This window comes from Gopherus evgoodei, chromosome 23, assembly GCF_007399415.2.
Source record: "Gopherus evgoodei ecotype Sinaloan lineage chromosome 23, rGopEvg1_v1.p, whole genome shotgun sequence".
In the NCBI taxonomy this organism is placed as follows: Eukaryota; Metazoa; Chordata; order Testudines; family Testudinidae; genus Gopherus; species Gopherus evgoodei.
The window spans coordinates 5,363,773-5,387,565 of NC_044344.1; the positions used below are offsets into that span (position 1 = coordinate 5,363,773).

Below are 23,793 nucleotides of genomic sequence, written 5' to 3' on the forward strand. Positions count from 1 at the left end.
TATTAGGGTTGGAAGGGACCTCAGGAAGTCATCTAGTCCCACCCCCTGCTCAAAGCAGGACCAATTCATAACTAAATCATTCCAGCCAGCGCTTTGTCAAGCCTGACTTTAAAAACCTCTAAGGAAGGAGATTTCAACACCACCCTAGGTAACCCATTCCAGTGCTTCACCATTCTCCTAGTAAGAAATAGTATTTTTCAATTCACGTCATACAAGCAGGGCCAGCTTTAGGACGTGTAGGGCCTGATTTGAAAGAGCTGCCGCCGAAATGCCGCTGAAGACAGCAGCAACTCAATTGCTGCCGCTGAAGATAGCGACAGCAATTCGGCGGCAGCTCAATCGGTTGCCTCTGTTTCCGGCGGCTCTTCGGCGGAGGGTGTGGGGCCCCTCTTCCGGATGCTGCGGGGCCCTCTTAGGCGTGGGGCTTAATTCCCGGGAATCAGTGGAATCGCCCTAAAGCCGGCCCTGCATACAACTACTGTAGTGCAATTTCTTTATCCTGAAAGTGTAGCTTACAAATGTAGATTTTTTTATTACATAACTGCACTCAAAAACAAAACAGTGTAAAACTTTAGAACCTACAAGTCCACTCAGTCCTACTTCTTGTTCAGCCAATTGCTAAGACAAACAAGTTTGTTTACATTTACGGGAGATAATGTTGCCTGCTTCTTCTTTACAATGTCAGCTGAAAGTGAGAACAGGCATTTGCATGGCACTTTTGTAGCCACCGTTGCAAGGTATTTGCATGCCAGATATGCTAAACATTCATATGCCCATTCATGGTTCAGCCACCATTCCAAAGGACATGCTTCCTTGCTGAAGATGCTTGTAAAAAAAAATGCATTAATTACATCTGTGACTGAACTCCTTGGGGGGGGGGAATTGTATGTTTCCCACTCTGTTTTACCCGCCTTTCATGTTATAGCAGTCTCGAATGATGACCTAGCACATGTTCATTTTAAGAACACTTTCTCAGCAGATTTGACAAAACACAGAGAAGGCATCAATGTGAGAGTTCTAAAAATACCTACAGCACTGGACCCAAGGTTTAAGAATCTGAAGTGCCGTTCAAAATCTGAGAGGGACGAGGTGTGGAGCATGCTTTCAGAAGTGTAACACTCCAATGCAGAAACTACAGAACCGAACCACCAACAGAGAAAATCAGCCTTCTGCTGGTGACATCTGACTCAGATGATGAAAATGAACATGCGTCCGTCTTCTCTGCTTTGGATCTTTATTGAGCAGAACCCATGATCAGCATGAAAGCATGTCCTCTGGAATGGTGGTTGAAGCATGAATGGACATATGAATCTTTAGTGCATCTGGCATGGAAATATCTTGCAATGCCGGCTACAACAGTACCATGTGGATGCCTGTTCTCACTTCCAGGTGACATTGTAAACAAGAAGTTGGCAGCATTATCTTCTGCAAATTGTAACCAAACTTTTTTGTCCGAGTGACTGGCTGAACAAGAAGCAGGACTGAGTAGACTTGTAGGCTTTATTTTTGAATGCAGGGGAGTTTTGTACATAATTCTAACATTTGTAAGTTCAACTTTCATGATAAAGAGATTGCACTCCAGTACTTGTATTAGGTGAATTGAAAAAATACTATTTCTTTTGCTTTTTACAGTGCAAATCACAAATAAATACAAAGTGAGCACTTTGCACTTTGTATTCTGTGCTGTAATTGAAATCAATATATTTGAAAATGTAGAAAACACCCAAAAATACTTAAATACATGGTATTCTATTATTGTTTAACAGCATAATTAATCGTGATTAATTTTTTTAATCCTGTGATTATTTTTTTAATCACTTAACAGCCCTAATTATTAATCTATAATCATTAATATTTGTTTTGTGTGGTATCCAAAGGCATTAGGTGCTTCAGACGGATTGTATTTTGAGGTCAGGCCATCCAGTGGGCTAGATTGTACCTTTAGTGAATTGTATTGGCCCCTATGTTCTCTTTAAATCGTTGTAAGAATGCCCAGAGCAATCAAATGGGCCCTTATTATTATAAAGAGAAAGGAAGAAAGAGAGAACAAATGCATGGAATATGTTTTTCGTGTGTTTTCAAACTCTGGCCAGAATCTGGTTGGCAAATATCACTCTGCCACGTAGGACAGAGTGAGTACTGCAGGAACCCTGAGAACTGATTTGCAAATTCAGAAGCATTTGATGCCCCCTGGAGTTTCAGAATGACCTTTTCAGCCAGCTTCAGCAGACATCAGCTTTCAAGAGCTTCCTCCCTCCAGTCTTGCTAGATTCCACACCAGGGATGATGGTAAATCAGGTCTAGTTGCATGTAAACAGTAGCCTCTGTCTGTACTCTGATTTCAGAGTGGTTGCCCTGTTAGTCTGTATCAGCAAAAAGAAGGAATACCATGCCACACTGGGAGCTGCTGGATTCTTAGCATTTGTGGAAAATCTGGCTCTTGTTTAGGTGCCTAAACAGGATTTAAAAATCAGGGGACAGCTGTGTTAGTCTGTATCCACAAAAACAAGGAGCCCGATAGCATCTTAAAGATGCTTGGGGCATCTGAAGAAGTGAGGTTTCTTACCCACGAAAGCTTATGCCCAAATAAATCTGTTAGTCTTTAAAGTGCCACCAGACTCCTTGTTGTTTTTAAACAGGAGTTGAGCTCTTTTGAAAATCTGTTTTCAGTCTTGCATGCTGAACATTTGGCCTCAAGAATAGATTCAGGAACAAGGCAAAGGATCTTAAAAATCAGAGCTCTAGCATTTAAATTGCATGTTCCCTTAACCTCCTTTTCCTTGCCTGCTTGCTCTTGGATTGTGAATTCCTGGCAGCAAGGACAGCACGTGAGCATTTGGATAGCCCCTAGCACTGTAGTGTGTGATACAATTCATAATAATATGTAAAAGGAATGTATTAGGTATTAATATGTAACTTCCTTCATCACACAGGATCCCACAGCACTTTCCGTAGAAGAAAGCAATGAAATGCAACCACTTCTGTGGTGGAACAGGGCAGCTGATCACATCAGTTTCCAAAAAAAGTGGCTGTTGATTGATGTGTCTCTGATGTTGCAGAAGTGCTGAGCGCCCACAAAGCCAGTTAGTCACTGGGAGCTTGGGGAGCTCAGCACCACTGGCTCTCCAGAGCTGGGCACCCAACAGCTGCAGCCAATTTGGAACAAGTTATGTCCATAGGGAGACGTAGAGGCCCAGCACTGAAGTGCAACCACCTCTGAAGTGGAACAGCTGTCACTGTTACTAACCTTCCAGAATTCACAGCCCAGCTGATTTAGAAGAGCCAATAGGAGGGTGAATTGGACCGTCTGATTTTTTGATTGGCTATTGTACGTATCAATCATCGTCTGTAGCGACCAATCGCATAACTCTACCGAACAAATCCCGCCTATTTTTAGTCTATTTCTCCCCCCAATTAACTTGTCAATCAATTACTAGTGGGCGATAGTTTGGTTTCCCATCGATTGGTAAGCCGCACTGTCAATCAGAAATTAGTCTTTCTATTGGTCGACCGGATCCGTCCGTCATTCTCAAATCAGCCGTCCATTGGTGCAGCCGGCTTTCCATCATTGGGTTCGATTGATCGGCGGAAACGCCAATCAGGCGTTAGTGGCGCTGGATTGGTTAATGCAAGTGTGTCCCTGCTCCCATTGGCCAGAAAAAGTGCTGGTCGGGTGGGGATTGGCCGTACTGCAGTCGAGGGGGCGGGGCGTTCAGGGCGGTGCCCGGGCGGCCGAGGAGGAGGAAGATGGCGCCGTGAGGGGGTCGGAGCCGCCGCCGCCACCTCCTCCGCTGCAGCCGGGTCTGTGCACTTCGCTCGCCCCTGCCCAGGGCGGGGGGCCGGGCGGGCAGGTCCCGGGAGGCCCCGCCCCGGGCCCGCGAACGGGGGCAGGTCGCGCGGGAGGGGCCGGGCCCGGGGCCCCGGCAGCGGGGGAGGGAGCGGCGCCGACCCTGGTGGACCGGGGACCCGGAAGGGGGCGTGGGGCCTGCTCCGCCCTCCCCGGGCTACGGGCGGGCGGCGCTTCCGGGCCCGGGAGGAGGCGGGACGGGCGGGGAAACCCGCCTCCCCGGGGACCCGCAGCTCCTGCTGTGCCGGAGTCTCGCGGGGACTTGCATGGCCCCCCGGTGCATTGGGGGCGGGCAGGGGGGAGGGAGGTTTGCATGGCCCCCCGGTGCATTGGGGGCGGGCAGGGGGGAGGGAGGTTTGCATGGCCCCCCGGTGCATTGGGGGCGGGCAGGGGGGAGGGAGGTTTGCATGGCCCCCCGGTGCATTGGGGGCGGGCAGGGGGGAGGGAGGTTTGCATGGCCCCCCGGTGCATTGGGGGCGGGCAGGGGGGAGGGAGGTTTGCATGGCCCCCCGGTGCATTGGGGGCGGGCAGGGGGGAGGGAGGTTTGCATGGCCCCCCGGTGCATTGGGGGCGGGCAGGGGGGAGGGAGGTTTGCATGGCCCCCCGGTGCATTGGGGGCGGGCAGGGGGGAGGGAGGTTTGCATGGCCCCCCGGTGCATTGGGGGTGGGCAGGGGGGAGGGAGGTTTGCATGGCCCCCCGGTGCATTGGGGGCGGGCAGGGGGGAGGGAGGTTTGCATGGCCCCCCGGTGCATTGGGGGCGCCGGGGATGGGCAGGGGGGAAGGAGGTTTGCATGGCGCCCCAGTGCGTTGGGGGCGCCGGGGATGGGCAGGGGGGAGGGAGGTTTGCATGGCCCCCCGGTGCATTGGGGGCGCCGGGGATGGGCAGGGGGGAGGGAGGTTTGCATGGCCCCCCGGTGCATTGGGGGGTTCCGGGGATGGGCAGGGGGGAGGGAGGTTTGCATCGTGCCCCGGTGCATTGGATGGGCAGGGGGCAGGGAGGTTTGCATGGTGCCCCGGTGCATTGGGGGCGCCGGGGATGGGCAGGGGGGAGGGAGGTTTGCATGGCCCCCCGGTGCATTGGGGGCGCCGGGGATGGGCAGGGAGGAGAGAGGTTTGCAAGGGTCCCTGGTGCATTGGGGGTGCTGGGGATGGGCAGGGGCGAGGGAGGTTTGCATGGTCCCCCGGTGCATCGGGGCAGGCATTGTGGGGACCAGGGATGGGCAGGGAGGTTTGCATGGTCCCCCAATGCACTGGGCTGAACATTGGAGGGGCGCTAGGGATGGGCAGGGAGACTTTTGTGGGGTCCTCTGGTGCGTTGGGGACACTGGGATACGGAGGTTTGCGTAATCATTGGTGCATAGGGATAGGGTGAGGGACACTGAGGTTGAGGGGCATGGAGGTTTGCATGGTCCCAAGTGCATTGAGGTGGGTGTGGAGGGCACTTTGTGTGGTACCTTGGGGAAGGGGATGAGTAGGCTGCCCGGAGATGAGAATGGGGCATGGAGGGGATTAACTGGGTATCTGCTTCCCTACAGTACATGGGGTAGGGTGGGGTGAAACTGACGGGGTTAGCAGGGGTGTGTGGGGATGCAGGGATTCTTGGTCCCTGGGTGCTTGGAGCTGGAGAACCTCACCGGCGTGGGATGCTTTGGGAGCCACAGGGTGCAGCAGGACTGTTGCTGATGAAGTCTCTGCAGGGCCTGATCAGCCTCTCATTCCCTGATGCTGCTAGAGTCCCAAGGGCTCCATGTAATGTGTTGTTTACTATCAAGCAGTTAAAATATCCACACCCTCCATATGTCTCCTACTGTCTGTTATAGGAAGGCTGTGAAGTACGGGTTTAGAGACCCGAGTCTGGGACCAAGTGACTCAAAACAATATCTTGGGGTTAGGACTATGTTAAGTCTAAATTATAAGAGTGTGAGTGCCCTGGGAGCCAGTCATCTTTATAACATGACACATATGTAGTCAAAGCACCAGTAGCCACCTGTAGTACTTTGTCAACGTTTGCACTCCCAGTGTTACAGTGGTATGAAGCTGAAATGGTGAGGGATTTCCCCAAAAAGTCTGCTGAGGACAAAGCCATACAGCAGACTCCGGTGTAGCAACGTAAATTGCAAGCCTTGTGCTGTCTTCAGTGCAGCCTGATGTGCTGGTTGCAGATTTGGTTTTAGTGAAAACTTTCTTCTTTGAGGGAAAAGACATCATTAAAGAATCAGAATTGATGACAAAGAATTGATTGATGAAGAAACTCCAGAACTAACATATTGAAGTTTTGGTGCTAGAGCGATCACTCAGGTTAAACATCATATCTTAAAAACATTTTGCCTTAGTGATAAACACTTAAGAATATTAAAGGGGTGCTGTTAAGTTGAAATTGACATATTTAAATTTTTTTTGGCAGAGATCACCCTTTGAATTCTGAAAATAAATTTTATATAAATACAATTTTCAGTTCCCTTGTGGATGTGTATAACGGTCTTATTACTTATTCTTTAGTGCCAATTATACTAATTTATATCTAGCAATAAGAAGGTGCACAGTTTACAGGGAGGATAATTAACCACTTGAGCAACTTATCTATGGATGCAATGGAGTTTCTATCACTTCAGATTTTTAATAAATCAAGATTGGATTTTCTCTCTCAGATGTATGCTGTAGGCCAACCAGAAGTTATGGCTTGATGCGGAAACAATTTGGTGAAATTCTCTGGTCTGCGGTGTGCAGGGAGTCGGACTAAATGATCACAGTGGTCTCTTCTGGCCTTAAATTCATAACACTTGTTTTTCCTTTGCCAGCTGCCTCTATATCAATGGTTCTCAACCTTTCCAGATTACTGTACCCCTTTCTAGAGTCTGATTTGTCTTGAGTTATCCCCCCCCCAAGTTTCATCTCACTTAAAAACTACTTGTTTACAAAATCAGACATAAAAATACAGAAGTGTCATAGCACACTAGTACTGAAAAATTGCTGACTTTCTCATTTTTGCCATATAATTATAAAATCAATTTAAATATAAAATGGTACTTACATTTCAGGGTATAGTATATAGAGCAGTATAAACAAGTCATTGTCTGACATTTTAGTTTGTACTGACTTTGCTAGTGCTTTCATGTAGCCTGTTGTAAAACTAGGCAAATATCTAGATAAGTTGATGTACCCCCTTGAAGATCTCTGCGTACCTCCAGGAGTATGTGTACCCTGATCCAGAACCACTGCTTCACACGGTAACAGTGAAAGCAACTAAACACACAGTGCTTGCCAATCCACAGGGTAAACATACTGAAAAAATACATTTTCTGTAACTTCTTTTAAGCTGTGCCTACACTGAAAATGCTACAACAGCACAACTGCAGTGGTGCTGCTGTAGCGCATCAGTGTAAACACTCTGGCACCAGGAGGTGTTCTCGTGTTGCTGTAGGTAATCCACCTGCCCAAAAGGCAGTAGCTAGATTGACAGAAGAATTCTTCCGTTGACCTAGCACTGTCTACGTTGGGGGTTAAGTCGGCTTATTATGTCTCTCAGGGGTGTATGTGTGTTCATCACAAGCTAATAAGAATGACCATACTGGGGCAGAACCAAGGTCCGTCTAATCATCTCAAACAATTTTACTAAGATCCATTTTTTCCTCCATTAGCCTTAAATTTTGGACCTACTCTATCTGGCAGTCCTATTAAATGTGGAACCAGAGCTCTGCTCACCTACCCAATGTGCATCTCCAAGCATCTTGTTGACACTAAACAAATTATAAATAACCATTGTGAGGAATGAGAATAAAAACAAAATTTCTCCCTCAGCTGACTTTTATGGTTTTAGTAATTATTTTTAAGTTTCCCAAATCTGCCGTCTGACTGCAGTAAACATATATTTCTAATCCTCTGCTAAAGAGGAAGCTTCTGTCCCCATCTTTCAGTCAGTTTAACATCTTACTCTTTTTTAGGCCTGTCCCCACTAAGGGTATGTCTACGCTACCTGCTGTATCGGTGGGTAGTGATTGATCTATCAGGTATCGATGTACCGCGTCTCATCCAGACGCAATACATCGATCCCCGAACGTGCTCCCCGTCGACTCCGGAACTCCACCAGGGCAAGAGGCAGAAGTGGAGTCGACGGGAGAGTGGCGGCCGTCGATCCCGTGCTGTGAGGACACAAAGTAAGTCGATCTAAGATACGTCGCCTTCAGCTACGCTATTTCTCATAGCTGAAGTTGCGTATCTTAGATTGGTCCCCCCCCAGTGTAGACCAGGCCCAGGGACAGGGCTTTGTTACCTAAAGCTGTGATTTGGTGAGGTCAGCTGTAGCCACATATGCGAAGACTGCTTTTGGTTAGGTGGCTGCTCCTTTGTGTTTTTTATTTCCAGTGTAGTTTCTTTCATACATGAGCTCCAGCCATGCAGTATGATCCATATGAGTGGAAAGGATGGTTAGGGGGCCAGCCTAGAAATTGAGAAATGTGGGATTAAGTCCCTGCTCCATTACAGACTAGCAACCTTGGGCAAGTCACTTGGCCTTGCTGTGCCTCAGTTTCCCATATGTAAAATGGGGACAATACATTCCTACCTCACGGGGGTGTTGTGAGACTAAATACATTAAAGATTGTGAGGCCCTTGGATCCCACAGTAATGTAGATAGATAGACCTTTTACACCTATGCAGTCTTCATATCTGTGTAGGAGACTGCCTGCGTAGACCAGACTGCAGGACTTGGAGACATGTTCTGCCATGTTGTGCTACTGAGTGTTGATAGGTGTCTTATGTAAGTATTTGCATAGGCTCTTTATACTGAGAAGGAAGTTGTAGATACAAAGGAAAATTTCCTGATGGCAGAGCCCCAATGAAAGGGGCTAACTATCATTAGGGGAAAAACAACAACCCCAAACCACTCTTCCCTTTATATCTTTCGTAGAATGTTGAAGATAACGGCAGAGTTTCAGAAAATTAAGTCTTGTGACAGGTGAAGGAGTCGCCTCTCAGAAAACCTACCAATCGTGCTGGTGTGAATGTTCCAGCTGGCTTCTAACAGGCGTTACTACTGGCTGGAAATGGGTTCTCATTGGCTGGCGCGATTGGTAAGTTTTCTCGTTCTTGTTCTACAGCTTGATTGCTCAGACTGCAGTCCTGTGGAGTTCTTAAATGCATCCTGAACTAATGAAGAGAGCTGTTTAGCCTGCATGCTTAAAGACTTGCTACCTAGACAGTTAGCTAGTACACACACATCCCTGTTTGTGTATCCTAGGGCAGGAACAAGTCCTAATTGTATTTGCCCAAATAACTTGATAAAAGAAACAACCAGCAGTTTTCAAGGTATCTTTCTTTCATCTTCCTCTCAGAAGGCAAGGGAGTAGGAGAACATCAGATGGTGTGATGTTCAGACTGGGCTTACCTGGTGATATGGTTTTTTTGCACACAAGCGCGCCTGTGGCAAGCAGAGAGCTGAAGTACAGTGGGAATGGGGTAGACAGAGCGCTCTTTGACAGGTTCAAGGGGTGTTCTGTTCCGTTTGGCACTTGACTGTAGCTGTGGGTTTACAGAAGGGCAAAGTGACTCTGAATTGTTCAGTGACTTCTTGGCGAATAAGTGTGTAGTTCACAGCAAACTGCTGTTAGATGATAAGTGGTGATTGTTTGCCAAGGAGGAACTTCTCCTGCCTCTCATAAAGGTCTGTAGCCCAGAAGACGACAGGCTTGGATACATTTACTCTGGCAAATTCTGGTTCTGTCCCCAAATCTAAATTGGATAGAGAGGTGGGCTCCTGGAAGTTGTGTTTAAATAGCCCATTGGTCTTACCATGCTGTAAGTGGATTTGCACTCTGCTGCCTTTCAAAATGTCAAACTGTCACCAGGGGACGTTGGGAGGAAATGGTTGGGTGACAGATTAACACGGGGTTCAGACAGCAAACACAGAGAGATGACTTCTCTCTCCACATTTATCCTCCTAACTGATTTATAAAGGTTAATGACACCCTCCCCCCACTCCCTTAATGTGTTTCATTTTTTGCTCTGGCTTAATGTCATTCGTGTGCCATCCAAGAAGTTAATCCATAGCAGTTCCTGCTTCTGCTGAAAGGGAGGGTGCAGTCATTTAGGTTGGGCAGGAGTTCAAGCCCCTAGTTTTCTGGGAAGAATGTGTCCTTTTATCACAGGCCAGCTAGCTGGGCACAAACATCTGATGCTTCAGTGGCGGAGAGGTTACCACAGTGAATGAGCGAGAGTGGCTTGAAGGAATGGATGCCCTTCTATCAGAACTGGTGCAAATAATTTCCATCTGATGATGTCCCAGGCTCTGGGAAATCTCTAAACTGACTCTGTGAGGATTTATGCACTTGGCCATGGCAGGATGTGAAAGAGCCTTTGTGTAGCTTTGGGAGAAGTCTGGAGTCTCTCCTTACTCCGTATTGAACTGTCTGCTTTTGGGAAGTGGACTCCTGGGTGACTTGGCTTGGAGCCTGCTAGTTCAGTTTTCTTGCTACTCTCTGTTTGGGGAAGATTCAGCATTGCTCACAGAGAAGTTTTCTGTCTCTGCTGACCAACAATAGTCAGTAACCTGCAGGTCAGTCAAAACAGGAGAATGAGAGCATAGGACATTGACGGTACTAAGTGTTCTGGGTTTAATTGCATCTGAAATAGATAAATAGCCTTTGTCCTCGCCCTGAGCTTCATTAAGCTCAGATGACTGGCTCCTGTGTTGAGTAAAGTGTAGAGACACACTGATTCCTAGAGTTACTCCTTAAATTGATATAACATACTGTGCTGCTTGATTTGATTAAGTCACTAGGTCTCTCCATCGACCTACCTGGAAGAAATATTGATGTAATTCAGTTATATTTACTGTTTCTTATTTATATCATGGTAGCCTGTAGGAGCCGCAGTCACTGACCATGGCCCTATGGTGCTAGGTACTGTACAGATACAGAACAAACAGGGTCCTGCCCCAAACAGCTTGTGATCTAAAGACAAAACATGAGACAACAGGTGGATACCGACAGATGGAGGAGCATAAGGAAACAATAAGACAGTACTGGTCAGCACACCAGCTGCCTAACCGTTGTCAAGTTTTTTAGAGGCATCATGGCCCAGGAGAGTTTGAAGGAGGTCATGGGGGTGGCTTTGCAGATGGTTACAGAGATTCTTCTTCCATACGTGAGAGGCCGTGTGGAAGAAAGTGCTATTGAGCACTATTCAAGAACTACCCACCTTGTCTGAATCACTGGAGATGTAGTCAGATCTTCTTGTACCTGGTGGTAAATAGCCCCAGGGTTCACACTCCTGGCACTTCAAGACTCTATTCCTTTCCTCCTATCTTTTCACAGGCTGATGCAGACTCAGCTGTTGTGTGCCATGTGTCTCCTATTGTATAGAGACCGTGCCTGCCATTCTGTTTCTCTCCCATTGTGGTGTCTTCCCTCACACTGTTGCTTAGGGTGTTGGGTGCTGTTCTTGGGTGGTGTGGATACTGCATCCTTGATTTGATAGCTGTGGCTCATGGCGAGCGCAGGGTGCATGGGTACCATACATCTCCCCAGGGTTGGCAGCTGAAGCTGGAGAGCTGAGCTGCAGTACAACCTGCCTACCCATTCTGAGATCATCCCAAGCTTTGCCGTGAGGACCTGTCTAATTGTAAATGGGCTCCTTTTGTTCATAGCAGCAAAGGGAAGCAAACTAGAACTAAACACTTCCCCTCCCTATTAGCTAAGACTTGGCTTCTCCGTGTCATGAGTGGATCACTTTTCTTGGACTTCAGCATTTGCCTTCTGCTTATGGGGAGGCTAGGTCTTCACTAGGGGAAAAAAGGTGGTTTTGCATCATGTGTTAGTGTGCTAGCGTGGACTAGGCAATTGTTGTTTTTACAATTGTTTGCTAGTTGAGGTAAGCCCTAGGCCCTCCCCACGTTCATCTCGACACTCATGAAACTACAGACTGCCTTGTCCACACTGGGATCTTACCATGTGCAAAACCAACCTTTTTCCTAGTGTGGATACCGCGTTTGGTTGGGGCGAGTGTACTGACAGTGTTTCTGACAGTGGGTGCCAGACCTTTAGGCCTAGGATCACCCCTCCCTTTATCTCTCTAAGATGTGAGAGTGGCTGTGAACATCCGTGTTCCTCAAATGTCCATAACTCCATTTCAAACTGGTACCCTGCCAGTGACTGTAACGCAGAGAGTCCGGGCTTAGAAAAGCTCCTACTTCTAGGTAAATATTATCTAACTTTTGAGCCATACCAAGATAGTTAGGTGGGATGATCGGGTAATTTACGAAAGGAAATATCATGGATGAAATGTCTTTCTACTCCAGGACAAAAGACACCGCAAGTTCTAAGGATTTAGGATGGTCTTTCCCTGGCTTCACTGTAGTTAAGCCTGTAAAAAAACAATCCTTTCTGCTGTGCTCATTGCAACTTTCCTCATTCCCTGCTGTCTCGCTGGAGTGCGCAGAGTGAGTGTTAGGGCTGAGAAGTTGAGAACTTGCCCACTCCTGTCAGAAGGATGTTCAGTGGAGAAGCACAAGTATTTCCATTAAGTGCTAACAGTATTCACCTTTTCACTGCTGACGGTTATACGGGAAACATCCAGGAGTGCTGTACCTGTAAAGTTCTGATACTGTGTAACAGGAATCTAGTCTCTAATCAGAGTACTCCAATAATTGACATGGTTGCTACTGCAGTCTCTGCTTCCATCTGCTAAGTGTATCAGGCAAGCTCTTTTCTTACTGTGCCTCCACCTAGTGTAGCCTCATCCTTGACCTGAACGCTTCTCTCTTCCCATTAAGTTGCCTGTTTCAAACTCCGTATACTCCACTGTCTAGCTTTGGCTCTGATGAAATCATCCACCATGTTTTCTTGTCCTTTCGTTTTGAGTGCTGCAGCTATATGTCCTCCCTGTCCATCTGCATGTTCGCATTTTCCTTTCAACCTCCCACAGTTGCACTGCCAGCAGGGGACCTCCAGCAGAGGGTTATCCCAAAATTGCATAGTGACTTCCCACATTCTGCATCAATAACACACCAAAGTAATCACAGCACTGACTGTGTTTCCAACCCAAAACAGCATTAAAACTTTACCCTGATAGAAAACTTCAGGTATGTCTACACTGCAGAAAAATACCACCACGGCAGTGAGTCTCAGAGCCGGGGTCTACAGCCTCAGGTTCGCACTGCGGCACTGAAAATAGCTCTGTAGGCCATTTGGACTCTGAAGCCCGGGGAGTGGGGTGGGCTTCAGCGCCTGCGCTCCAGCCCAAGGCAGAATGTCTACGGGGCTGTTTTTAGTGCCAGAACACAAGCCTGAGTCTGTAGACCCAGGCTCGGCGATGCCTTGCCACAGGGTTTTTTTGGCAGTGTAGACATTCCCTTGGAAGCAAACAGAAGGTAGCATGGACTTGCAGACAGAGTACTGGACTGGGAGTGAGACCAGAGGATCTACTCTTCTTTCTGCTGCATGGCCTGGGGCAAGTCTCTGGGCCTCTGTTTCCCCTCCCACCCTTTCTCTGTCTGGTCTGTGTAGATTGAAAGCTCTTCAGGGCAGGGACCGTCTGTCTCTTCCTCTGTGTTTGTACAGCACCCAGCACAGCAGGGCCCCGAGGTGCTGCTAAGACACAAATAAATAATCGAGGGATCCAGCCATTTCCCTCTGCTGTTTGCTGCCCACGGTGACATAATGGTCCCTTCTACAGTTAACAACAATCTGTGCAAAGGTTGAAATAACAAATTGCGGAATGCTAAAATCCCATTTCACATTAAGGCGCACGCTGCCAGTAACGGAGCCATTTGTTAGGTCAGCGCTGATGATTTTGGAGGGCGAGATCAGTTAGAGGACTGAAGTGTTGTGTGATTCCTCAGGGAGTGAAGGTGATGCAGAAGGGAGAGAACTATGCTCCTTGTTGTCACCCTTCGCCTTACTCCTCCCTCTGTGTCTTTCCTTCCTGCAGATCAAGAGGACAGCATGGCCGCTACTGCAGCAGTGAGTCCTAGTGAATACCTGCAGCCTGCTGCCTCCACAGCACAGGTGAGAGGGAGATTGCCTGGCTCTTTACTGTGGCATTGAGTGCTCCGGGACACACCCCACTCACAGCTGTGTAATGTGCTTGTGAAACCGTTTTGCTAGTGGCTGCCTTGCTGCACCCTCAAGGGATCCGCATCTTCTGCAGAGCTTCCTCCCCTGTCTCTGTAGAGGTTGGTGCTGTTGATTCGGAAGGAAGGGTGGCCTTGTAAAACCCAGGACCAGAAGCCAGGTCTCCTGGTTTCTCTTCCTAGTTGTGCCGCCGAGTCACTTTGTGGCCTTGGAGAAATCCCTTCGCTTCTGTGTGTCTCATTTTCCCCATTTGCTTAATGGGTCTAGTAACACCATCCTGTCTCCAAAGGGGGATGTGGGGGGTACGTGTACGAAAAGCGCTTTGAGATCAAAAGCAGCAAAGAATCCTGTGGCACCTTATAGACTAACACGTTTTGGAGCATGAGCTTTTGTGGGTGAATACCCACTTCGTCAGATGCATGTAGTCCACTACATGCATCTGACGAAGTGGGTATTCACCCACGAAAGCTCATGCTCCAAAACGTCTGTTAGTCTATACGGTGCCACAGGATTCTTTGCTGCTTTTACAGATCCAGACTAACACGGCTACTCCTCTGATATTGAGATCAAAGGCGCTAGTGATGGTAAGGAAGATTCTAACAGCTGTACAGAAACCTTAAAACGCTTGCTTTGTGTTTACATCACCTCTGAAACTGATCTCCTGCATCAGCTGACCAACTCAACTCGACCCCTTCTCTCATTCCTGTCTCCTCCTCTAGGACTCTCAGCCCTCTCCACTAGCCCTGCTTGCAGCGACATGTAGCAAAATTGGTCCTCCTGCCGTGGAAGCCGCCGTCACTCCTCCGGCCCCGCCTCAGCCCACACCTCGAAAACTTGTCCCCATCAAACCCGCACCAGTTCCTCTGGGTTCCAGTAAAAACAGCTTTGGGATCTTGTCGTCAAAAGGGAACCTCTTTCAGATCCAGGGGTCTCAGCTTGGGACATCCTATCCCGGGGGGCAGCTGGTCTTTGCCATTCAGAATCCAACCATGATCAACAAAGGGGCCCGCTCGTCTACGAACATCCAGTACCAGACTGTCCCACAGATTCAAGCAGCAGGGGGGCAGACCATACAAGTTCAGCAGAACCTTGCCAACCAGATTCAGATTATTCCCGGCACTAACCAAGCGATCATTACCCCCTCCTCTTCCACACACAAGCCTGTGCCAATCAAGCCGGCGCCCGCGCACAAGGCCGGGGCATCATCTGTGCAGAGTGCAAGCAACGTTGTTAAGCTGAGCGGCGGCAGCAACGTAACGCTCACCCTGCCGGTTAATAACCTGGTGAATGCCGCTGAGCCCGGCGCTCAGGCTCAGATCATAACCGAGAGCCCGTCAAAGCCCTGTAAAAAGACTAGAAAGAAAGCCATGTCACCAGCCCAGACGACAGCCATGGCGGTGGCTGAGCAAGTAGAAACGGTGTTGATAGAGACTACGGCAGAGAACATCATCCAGGCAGGAAATAACCTGCTGATAGTGCAGAGTCCTGGCTCAGGCCAGCCAGCGGTGGTGCAGCAGGTCCAAGTGGTCCAACCCAAGCAAGAGCAGCAGGTGGTACAGATTCCCCAGCAGGCCCTGAGAGTGGTCCAGGCGGCCTCTGCTACGCTCCCTACCGTCCCCCAGAAGTCCTCTCAAAAACTTTCAGATTCCAGGCAGCTGAGCCAACTCCTACCCAGGTACCAGGTCCTTAACCCTTTCTGGTGGGTACATCTGTGTCTGGGAGATCCACCAGGGATCCCTGACTCAGTGCGTGGTGCATAAGGAAAGGCAGAGTGGCCTGGGGTACTGCATGAGACAGGAATCTCTTTGCAGGTAGGGTTTGTGTTTAGAAATGCCTGGGCAACTTCTCCTTTCAAGCTGAGTATTGCAAGCCCAGATTTCCATGTTATCAAGCACGGTGGTTTGCTGTCTCGCGAGGGAGGTGGAAGACTTATTTAAGTCTGTTGTACAGAGAGGGGTTGATGTCACTGGTGTGTGGCAAGCAGCCACCTTCCTGTGTGTCAGAAGCTTTTCTTGTGATGAATCCTTGCAGGACTTGCCTTATTTTTACATAGCCTGCTCCTGATTCTTGACTGATCATGACTAGGTGGAGAGATCCAGGGCCGTCCTGATGCTGGGAAGGCACAGAAAACTCTTCTAGCAGGCTGGTCGTAGTGTGTTAATTACATTTAATTCCTCATGAATTGCGGACTTACTACGGCCTTGGGTGTCCTGGACCTGAAGCCCATCATTCCGATCCTGTGGGTCACAGCAGGCCGTATTTGTGCTCTTGCTAAGCGACGGCTGGTCTGATTCCTTTCCCGTTTCCTTCTTCCTTCAGGTCTACTTCAAAACACCTTCAGGGGAGCTGCAGACTGTGCTGCTTCAGGAAGCCCCGGCTGTCACGGTGGCCCCTTCTCCCACCTCGTGCAGCAGCCCCGTGTCCCGCAGCTCCCAAGCAGGAGGAAGCTGCAAAAAGCCAGCTGCACGCAAAGAGCGCACCCTGCCAAAGATCGCCCCTGCCGGAGGCATTATTAGCTTGAAACGCGGCTCAGCTTGCAGCTGCGGCCCAGGCGATGCAGACCATCAACTTAACGGTGTCCAAGTCCAAGGAGTACCTGTCACCATCACCAACACCGGAGGTGGGATATGCATTGTTGCACACTGGTTCTAGGGATTCTGACGCGGGGTAGGGGGGAGAAGGAACTATCTGAGCTCCCAAAGCCTTAATGTTCTGGAGACCAGGAACTTCCTAGCTGGCAGCGTAGATTTCAGTTGGATTCCCCCTCTTAAGCCAAGCCCTGGTGCCCATGACAGAGTATTGCAGGTGTTAACTGCCCTACAATTCTATAGCCCCTTTCATCCCAAAAGATCCCACATAGCATCTCTGCAGCCCTAGGGAGGCCTCTCCAGGCCCTTCCTGGGAAAGCATTGCCCGTCAGATCAGCTGTGCTGCGCTCCAGCTGGGGATGCATCACTTGGAAGTAACAGAGGAGGAGAAGGACCTCGGAGTATTGGTTGATCACAGGATGACTGAGCTGCCAATGTGATATGGCTGTTTAAAAAAAGCTAATGTGGTCTTGGGATGCATCAGGCAAGGTATTTCCAGTAGAGATAAGGAGGTGTTAGCACCATTATACAGGGCACTGGTGAGACACCATCTGGAATACTGTGTGCAGTTCTGGTCTCCCATGTTTAAGAAGGATGAATTCAAACTGGAACAGGTACAGAGAAGGGCCACTTTTGGATGATCTGAGGAATGGAAAACCTATTTTATGAAAGGAGACTCAAAGAGCTTGGCTGGTTTAGCCTAACGAAAAGAAGGCTGAGGGGAGATATGATTGCTTTCTGCAAATATATCAGAGGGATAAATACCAGCAAGAGAGAGGAATTATTTAAGCTTGGTACCAGTGTGGACACAAGAACAAATGGATATAAACTGGCCATCAGGAAGTTTAGACTTGAAATTAGACGAAAGTTTCTAACCATCAGAGGAGTGAAGTTCTGGAACAGCCTTCCAAGGGGAGTAGTGGGGGCAAAAGACATATCTGGCGCCAAAACTAAGCTTGAAAAATTTATGGAGGGGACGTTATGATGGGATCAATTAATTGCCTAAATTAGGCTATTAATTGATCTTTGACTATTAGAGGTAAATATGCCTAATGGCCTGTGATGGGATGTTAAATGGGGTGGGATCTGAGTTACTACAGAGAATTCATTCCTGGGTGTCTGGCTGGTGAGTCTTGCCCACGTGCTCAGGGTTTAGCTGATCGCCATATTTGGGGTTGGGAAGGAATTTTCTTCCAGGGCAGAGGCCCTGGGGGTTTTCGCCTTCCTCTGCAGCATGGGGCACGGGTCACTTGCTGGAGGATTCTCTGCACCCTGAAGTCTTTAAACCACAATTTGAGGATTTCAATAGCTCAGACATAGGTTAGGGATTTATTACAGGAGTGGGTGGGTGAGATTCTGTGGCCTGCGTTATGCAGGAGGTCAGACTAGACGATCATAACAATTCCTTCTGACCTTAAAGTCTATGATTCTAACAGGGGGTTCACAGCCTCTCTGAGCTACAATGTTAATTAACGAATGCAGGGATTGATAGTCACACCTGTCTGAGGGCTAAGACTTGCTCTGTTTAGTCCTACCATCTCCCAAAAGTCCGGTAGATGTAGGGACCAGTGAGTTTTAAGGTCACCCCACTTACCAGACCACCCCAAGACTAGAGGTAGATGTTTGGAGAGCTGGAATTCGCTGCTTCGTCCTAGTCTATACCCTGTCAGGGGTGATACCATCCCTCCATCTGATTTCCTGTCCTGATTCTTTTGTCTTTCACTCCCAGTTATTTAAGCAGCAGCTATTTAAAACAAACCATTAGTGCTGGAACCCAGTGACTGATACCACACAAAAGTTTGGAATCCCAGCTTCCAGCAGAGTAAAGCCTTTATCTCTTATCTCTGGCACAGGGGTTCTCAAACTTCATTGCATTGCACCCCTTCTGACAACAAAATTACTACATGACCCCGGGAAGTAGGGGGCTGAGACCGAGACCTGCCATCCTGGGTGGGGTTGGAACTCGGCCTTAAGCTTAAGTCCTGGGCCCCAGCAAGTCTAACGTGACGCTGGTGACCCCATTAAAATGGGGTTGCAACCCACTTTGGGGTCCTAACCCACAGTTTGGAAAAACCGCTGCTCTAGCAGGTGGTGAGTTATTCCCTGCCACAGTCACATGGGGAAGGCTATTGTGAAGGTGCTTCCAGTAGTCAGATCACTACAGATGCTTTCAGGATCTCTCAAATTTTCCAAGCGCTGGTCCCGGACTAGTGATTAGAAAGAAATCCATGAATTCTGAGTGGCTGTGCCTCCTGAGCCATGGCAGCTCCTGCTGGAAAATATCTATTTTCATAATGCCCTTGCTGTTCAGTTCTGGACACAGCCCTGTGTCCCCTTCTTAGGGCAAGTGGCTTTCCTACTATGCCAGAGAAAATATCAAAACCACAGCTGCCATCCTGCATTTGTGCAGGCTGGAGGTAATGGTGAGTCTTAGGCCTGGTCTACACTGCGGGAGGGGAAATTGATCTAAGTTACGCAACTTCAGCTATGTGAATAACGTAGCTGAAGTCGATGTACTTAGATCAACTTACCGCGGTGAGTCGACTGCTGCCGCTCCCCCGTCGACTCCGCCTGCGCCTCTTGCGGGGGTGGAGTACAGGAGTCGACGGGAGAGTGCTCGGGGATCGATTTATCGCATCTAGACTAGATGCGATAAATTGATTTCTGTTGTATCAATCGCTATCTGGCAGGTAGTGTAGCCAAGTCCCCAGATCTCTTTGGCAATAGAGAGGTTGCAAATACTGCATTCCACTCCTCCTGTTCCAAGGTGGCATGGCAGACATAGATGCTTCCTTTCATAGCTGACTGCAGAGAATCATTGCCTACATCTGCCCCCACCCAACGGGGTAGATCGACCCATTGCTCTCAGTGGCAGAGATCAGATTGGAGGCTTTTGCTGCAGGAAACATCAGGAGAGGAAGTTCTGTCTGGAGAAGGGCCATCTGCTTTTGGATCCAGAAAGACATGCCAGAGGGCTTCTTCCTCAGCAGGATGTGGGAAGATTCCCAGACGGATTTTTAAGTTGGAAGCTGTTCTTCCTCTCTTGGCTAAATCAAAGCAGTGTAAAATACGGAACAGTTGCTAAGTGAGTTGCCATGATTCATGGTTTGCACACAAATCTGTCCCGAAACGAGCAAATAAATGAATCGGCACTGGCAGATATTCACCCCTGTCAGCATCATCCATCATGGTGTAGTGGTTTCACGGTAAATTACCAGCCTCCAGCATAGGGTAGATGGCTGAAGAGGCTAGTCCTGAGATGATAATGGGACCTTCCACCTCAAGGGTTGCAAGTTCAGATCCAGTCCAGGCTCTGCAGGGCCTGCTGGCTGTTCCATACATGAGATGAGTTGATGGGTGTCTCAGCCCATTTTCCACAGAGACGTCTCCACTCCCCAGTTGGCACTTATTGGCCACTTGCTTGGAGGGCCTCCGTGGTGAAGCCAAGCACTGTGGAAGCTGAGCTGCCCTCTCAGCTGCAGAGAGAGGATCCCTTCAGAGCAGTCTTGAGGCATGCTGGAGGGAAAGCATGCCCTGTCGATGCTGTATTTGCTCAGTAACTACACAGCCTTGGTCTGAAGAGGCGCTGAGCTGACCTTTTTCAGCAGCACTGAAGGATATTGGATTTCCATCATCCAGGGGCCCTGGGAGGATCAATTCTACTCACTGACATTGACACCAGTCTTTTTCTTTCCAGCCCCTGGCGTGGCCCAGGCTCCTGCGTCCCTGAAGCCAGAGCTGGGAGCTGGCCCCTAGGGTGCCAGGTAAGTCCCATTTTTTTGTAAATATATTGCAACGTTTTTTCAAAGTTTCTTTTTTTCGTTTCCTGTTCCTGTTCCCCACCCCAAAGGGTTAACCTGAAAACTTTGAAAAACCGCACAGTATATTCAGAAAAAAGGGACTTACCTTCCCCTTAAAGGGCCAGCACCATGGGGGGGGGGGGGTCCAGGGCCTTTGGGACACTGCATGCTGGGGTGGCACAGAGGAGAAAGGAATTGCTGAGTAGGGACTGGTCACATTATTGGAGCTGGTTCCTTTCCCTTTGCCAGGCCTCCCTTGTAAGGATTTGATCTGCTTAGGCAGCTGGAGCCTTACCTGCGTGAGGAGTATGGGAAAAGAGGAGTGTCCAGCACCATCAGCGAGAGGGCTGCAACTCCCCTTGGAGTTGGGGGTTCCCAAGGGGGACACTGAGCAGCAGCCTTAATACCCTTCTCCCTCTGCTTCTCATCTGCAGGCCAGCAGCAGCTGACGGTCCAAAACGTGTCTGGCAACAACCTGACCATCAGCGGCCTGAGCCCCACCCAGATCCAGCTGCAGATGGAGCAGGCACTGTCCGGGGAGATCCAGCCTGGCGAGAAGAGGCGGCGCATGGCGTGCACCTGCCCCAACTGCAAGGACGGGGAGAAAAGGTGAGTGGGCAGATGGGGTGGGACAGGCGATGGGGGAGACGCACAGTGCCAGCCATCTTTGCCCACTTCCACGTCAGCAAGAGTAACAGTTGCGATGGTTTCCTATCCCTCCAGGTCAGGGGAACAGGGGAAGAAGAAGCACATCTGCCACATCCCTGAGTGCGGCAAGACTTTCCGCAAGACCTCGCTGCTGCGGGCCCACGTCCGCCTGCACACGGGCGAGCGCCCGTTTGTCTGCAACTGGGTCTTCTGCGGGAAGAGGTTCACGCGTAGCGACGAGCTGCAGCGGCATGCCCGGACGCACACAGGTCTGTTGCCCGCCGCCCCTGCTCCCCATCTCCCGTGTCCTGCCAGGATGCTTTGCATGTAGTTGGGAGGAGAGCCCTGCCGTATCTTGGAGCTGGTCATTTGTGGGACTGTCTTCCCTGCTCCCCTGCTTCTGCTTTGCCAGTAACCCCAGAGCATGCTGCCGCCTTGCCCACCGAGGCGATGGGGAGGGGGGCTCCAGAATGTATGGGGTCTCTGCTGCCTTCGCGTTGCCCCAACCGCAGCTTGGCACAGATCTGTCATCTCCCTGCAGGGGGAGGGACAGGGTTTTAGCTGTGCATACGGGGAGCTGGGCGGGAAGGGGACTATGCATCGGTGCTTTCCACCTTCCCGGCATGAGGTTGCAACACACGCCCTTCCAAGCTGGAGCGATCGAGTCTTGGGTGCTTGGCTGCAGCAGAGCACCGGCCTCTGGCGCATTGAACGTTGCTCTTGTTTCCCTGGCAGGTGATAAGCGTTTTGAGTGTGCGCAGTGCCAAAAGCGCTTCATGAGAAGTGACCACCTGACGAAGCACTATAAAACCCACCTGGTCACCAAGAACTTGTAGGATTAGCGGCAGCCAGACGGGGGCCGCCAGCTGGGCCCTCTAAGCACCGGCTAAGCCCCGCACTGTCATGGACAGTCCCCGGCAAGGGTACGGTGTAAGGGTTGGGCAACCAGCCAGCCTGGGAATCCGCAAACCGTAGTCGCAACTCCTGGCTTTGATACCCTCCCAGAGGTGTCCGCGTGGGGAGAGGAGTCGTTGCTGAGCTTCCTTCCTTGGAAGCCATCCACCTTCCAGCCCAAACCTTGGGAATCCAGCTCCTTCCTCCGCAGAGCACGTCAGAGCCGGACGTTGATCGCACGGGCCGGGACGAAGGAGAAGCTCTTATTTCCAAAGGAAAATGCTGACATGGGTGCGAGTGGCAGCCCCTCCTCGCTGCGCCGCAGGCTGGGGGACTGGAACAAGCAGGGCCGTGTGTAAACGGCACAAGGAATGCCAGCGAAACTTTCTCACGGTGGGCCCCCTCCTCCTCCCGCGCTTGTGAAGCTTTGACACAGCAGGGGGCAGCACTCCACAGACAGCCCACCCGGTGCTGTGCGGCACATTCCTACTTTATATTTAAAATCTATAAATATCTATAAATATCTCTCTATATAAACTCCTTGGAAGGTCCTTTTTTTCTATGGAAATTGTTGCCTTACGCTCCCAGCTCCCGAGTATGAACACTGTGTATTGAGTGCTTTTTTTTTATTTAATTGTGCCTGGTTAATAATCTCCCCTCCCAATCCTTTTCCTCCAAAGTTCTTTCCAATAATGAAGAGGTTTTTTTTTCTCTCCACTGATTTATTTTTCCTTTTCATTTCCCAGTGACATGGCGTTTCCTTTCGAATCTTGGATCTTTAAATCCTCTTTTGCCCATAATGCCCCCCACACACACCTCCCCGCAGCCCATCACTGTGTATAGTGTATATTGTATGATAGACTATATTGCTTCCATGTTTACTACATGTTTCAAAAACATATATGGCTTGTTATTTTTGAGCTTTTAAATTAAAAAAAAATCCACTTTATTTTTTAGGTGTAACTGCTTGAGGTATGTTTTATGAATTAAGTGACAGATCTGTTGTTCTTTATTAACGATGTAACTGGCTGGCTGGTGCAGAGTCAGCCAAGAGTTTTTTCTTGCTAAATAAATTTAGTCGCCAGAGGCAAACCCAGCATGGGAAGCAAAGGATCCTTTGTCTCGTAAGCGTAACGCCCGGTAAGAGAGACCAGCTTTTGAGGAGAGATGAGAAGGTTAGTTGGGGGGTGACCAGGTCAGTTGTTTAGACACAGCACTAAGAGACCGCTGAGATTTCAACCCCGTTCACTGGAGCCACCTACGTTATCTCTGCCCCAAGGAGCTGACGGTCTACCTAGACAAAGCAAAGGCTGGGAGGAGAAAGATCGGCACACAGAGGGGAAGTGACCGGGTCAGGGTCAGTGGCAGAGCTGAGAATAGAACCCAGGTGTCCTGAATCCCAGGCCAATGCCCCACCCACCAGGCCACACTGTTATTTGTATTAAGGCCCCATTGTGCTAGGACCCGTATTGTTAGAATAAGAGACAGTCCTTGTTGCAAAGAGCTTTACAGTTGCTGCCCACTGGCTTTCATCTTTTGGAGTAGCTCTCTAATCCTCCCGAGCTTCACCCAAAAAAGGATCCTGTCGGTGCACTCAGGCCAGACCTCAGAACCGTCTGTGAGTCCTTCCCTGGATGGGGCGACACTAGCTTTACCCTCTAACCTGCCTGACCTTGGGAAATGAACTGCTGGTTCCCCTCAGACGAGTGTCCATGTCGAGATGAACCACCATTGCCATAATCCCCCTTGGGGGCATTCTCAACCAAAAATCAGATGGAGGGGGCTGGCCCCTTTAAAGTCCCTTCTCCAGGGCTGGGGCACTACTGGGGAAGCCCTTGTGCTGTCCCTGCTCTGGGTACCCAAAGGCCTTCAATCAAGCCCTGTTCACCAAATCTGGGCAGGAAAAAGTACAGCCAATGGCTTTCAAAAGCTGCCCGGTGACCTGGAG

At 49.6% G+C, this 23,793-nt stretch overlaps 1 protein-coding gene across 1 annotated transcript; it reads left to right on the forward strand.

Annotated features, from left to right (window-relative positions):
* The first annotated feature begins 3,712 nt into the window (after window positions 1–3,712).
* On the forward strand, window positions 3,713–22,942 carry SP2 (Sp2 transcription factor). Its single transcript, XM_030540980.1, is given in 10 exon segments — window positions 3,713–3,801; window positions 13,773–13,849; window positions 14,635–15,549; window positions 15,552–15,590; window positions 16,235–16,435; window positions 16,437–16,482; window positions 16,485–16,535; window positions 20,738–20,912; window positions 21,027–21,220; window positions 21,687–22,942. Coding segments are annotated over 9 exon segments (1,785 nt in total). The 5' UTR covers window positions 3,713–3,801; window positions 13,773–13,786; the 3' UTR covers window positions 21,788–22,942.
* Window positions 22,943–23,793: the final 851 nt, after the last annotated feature.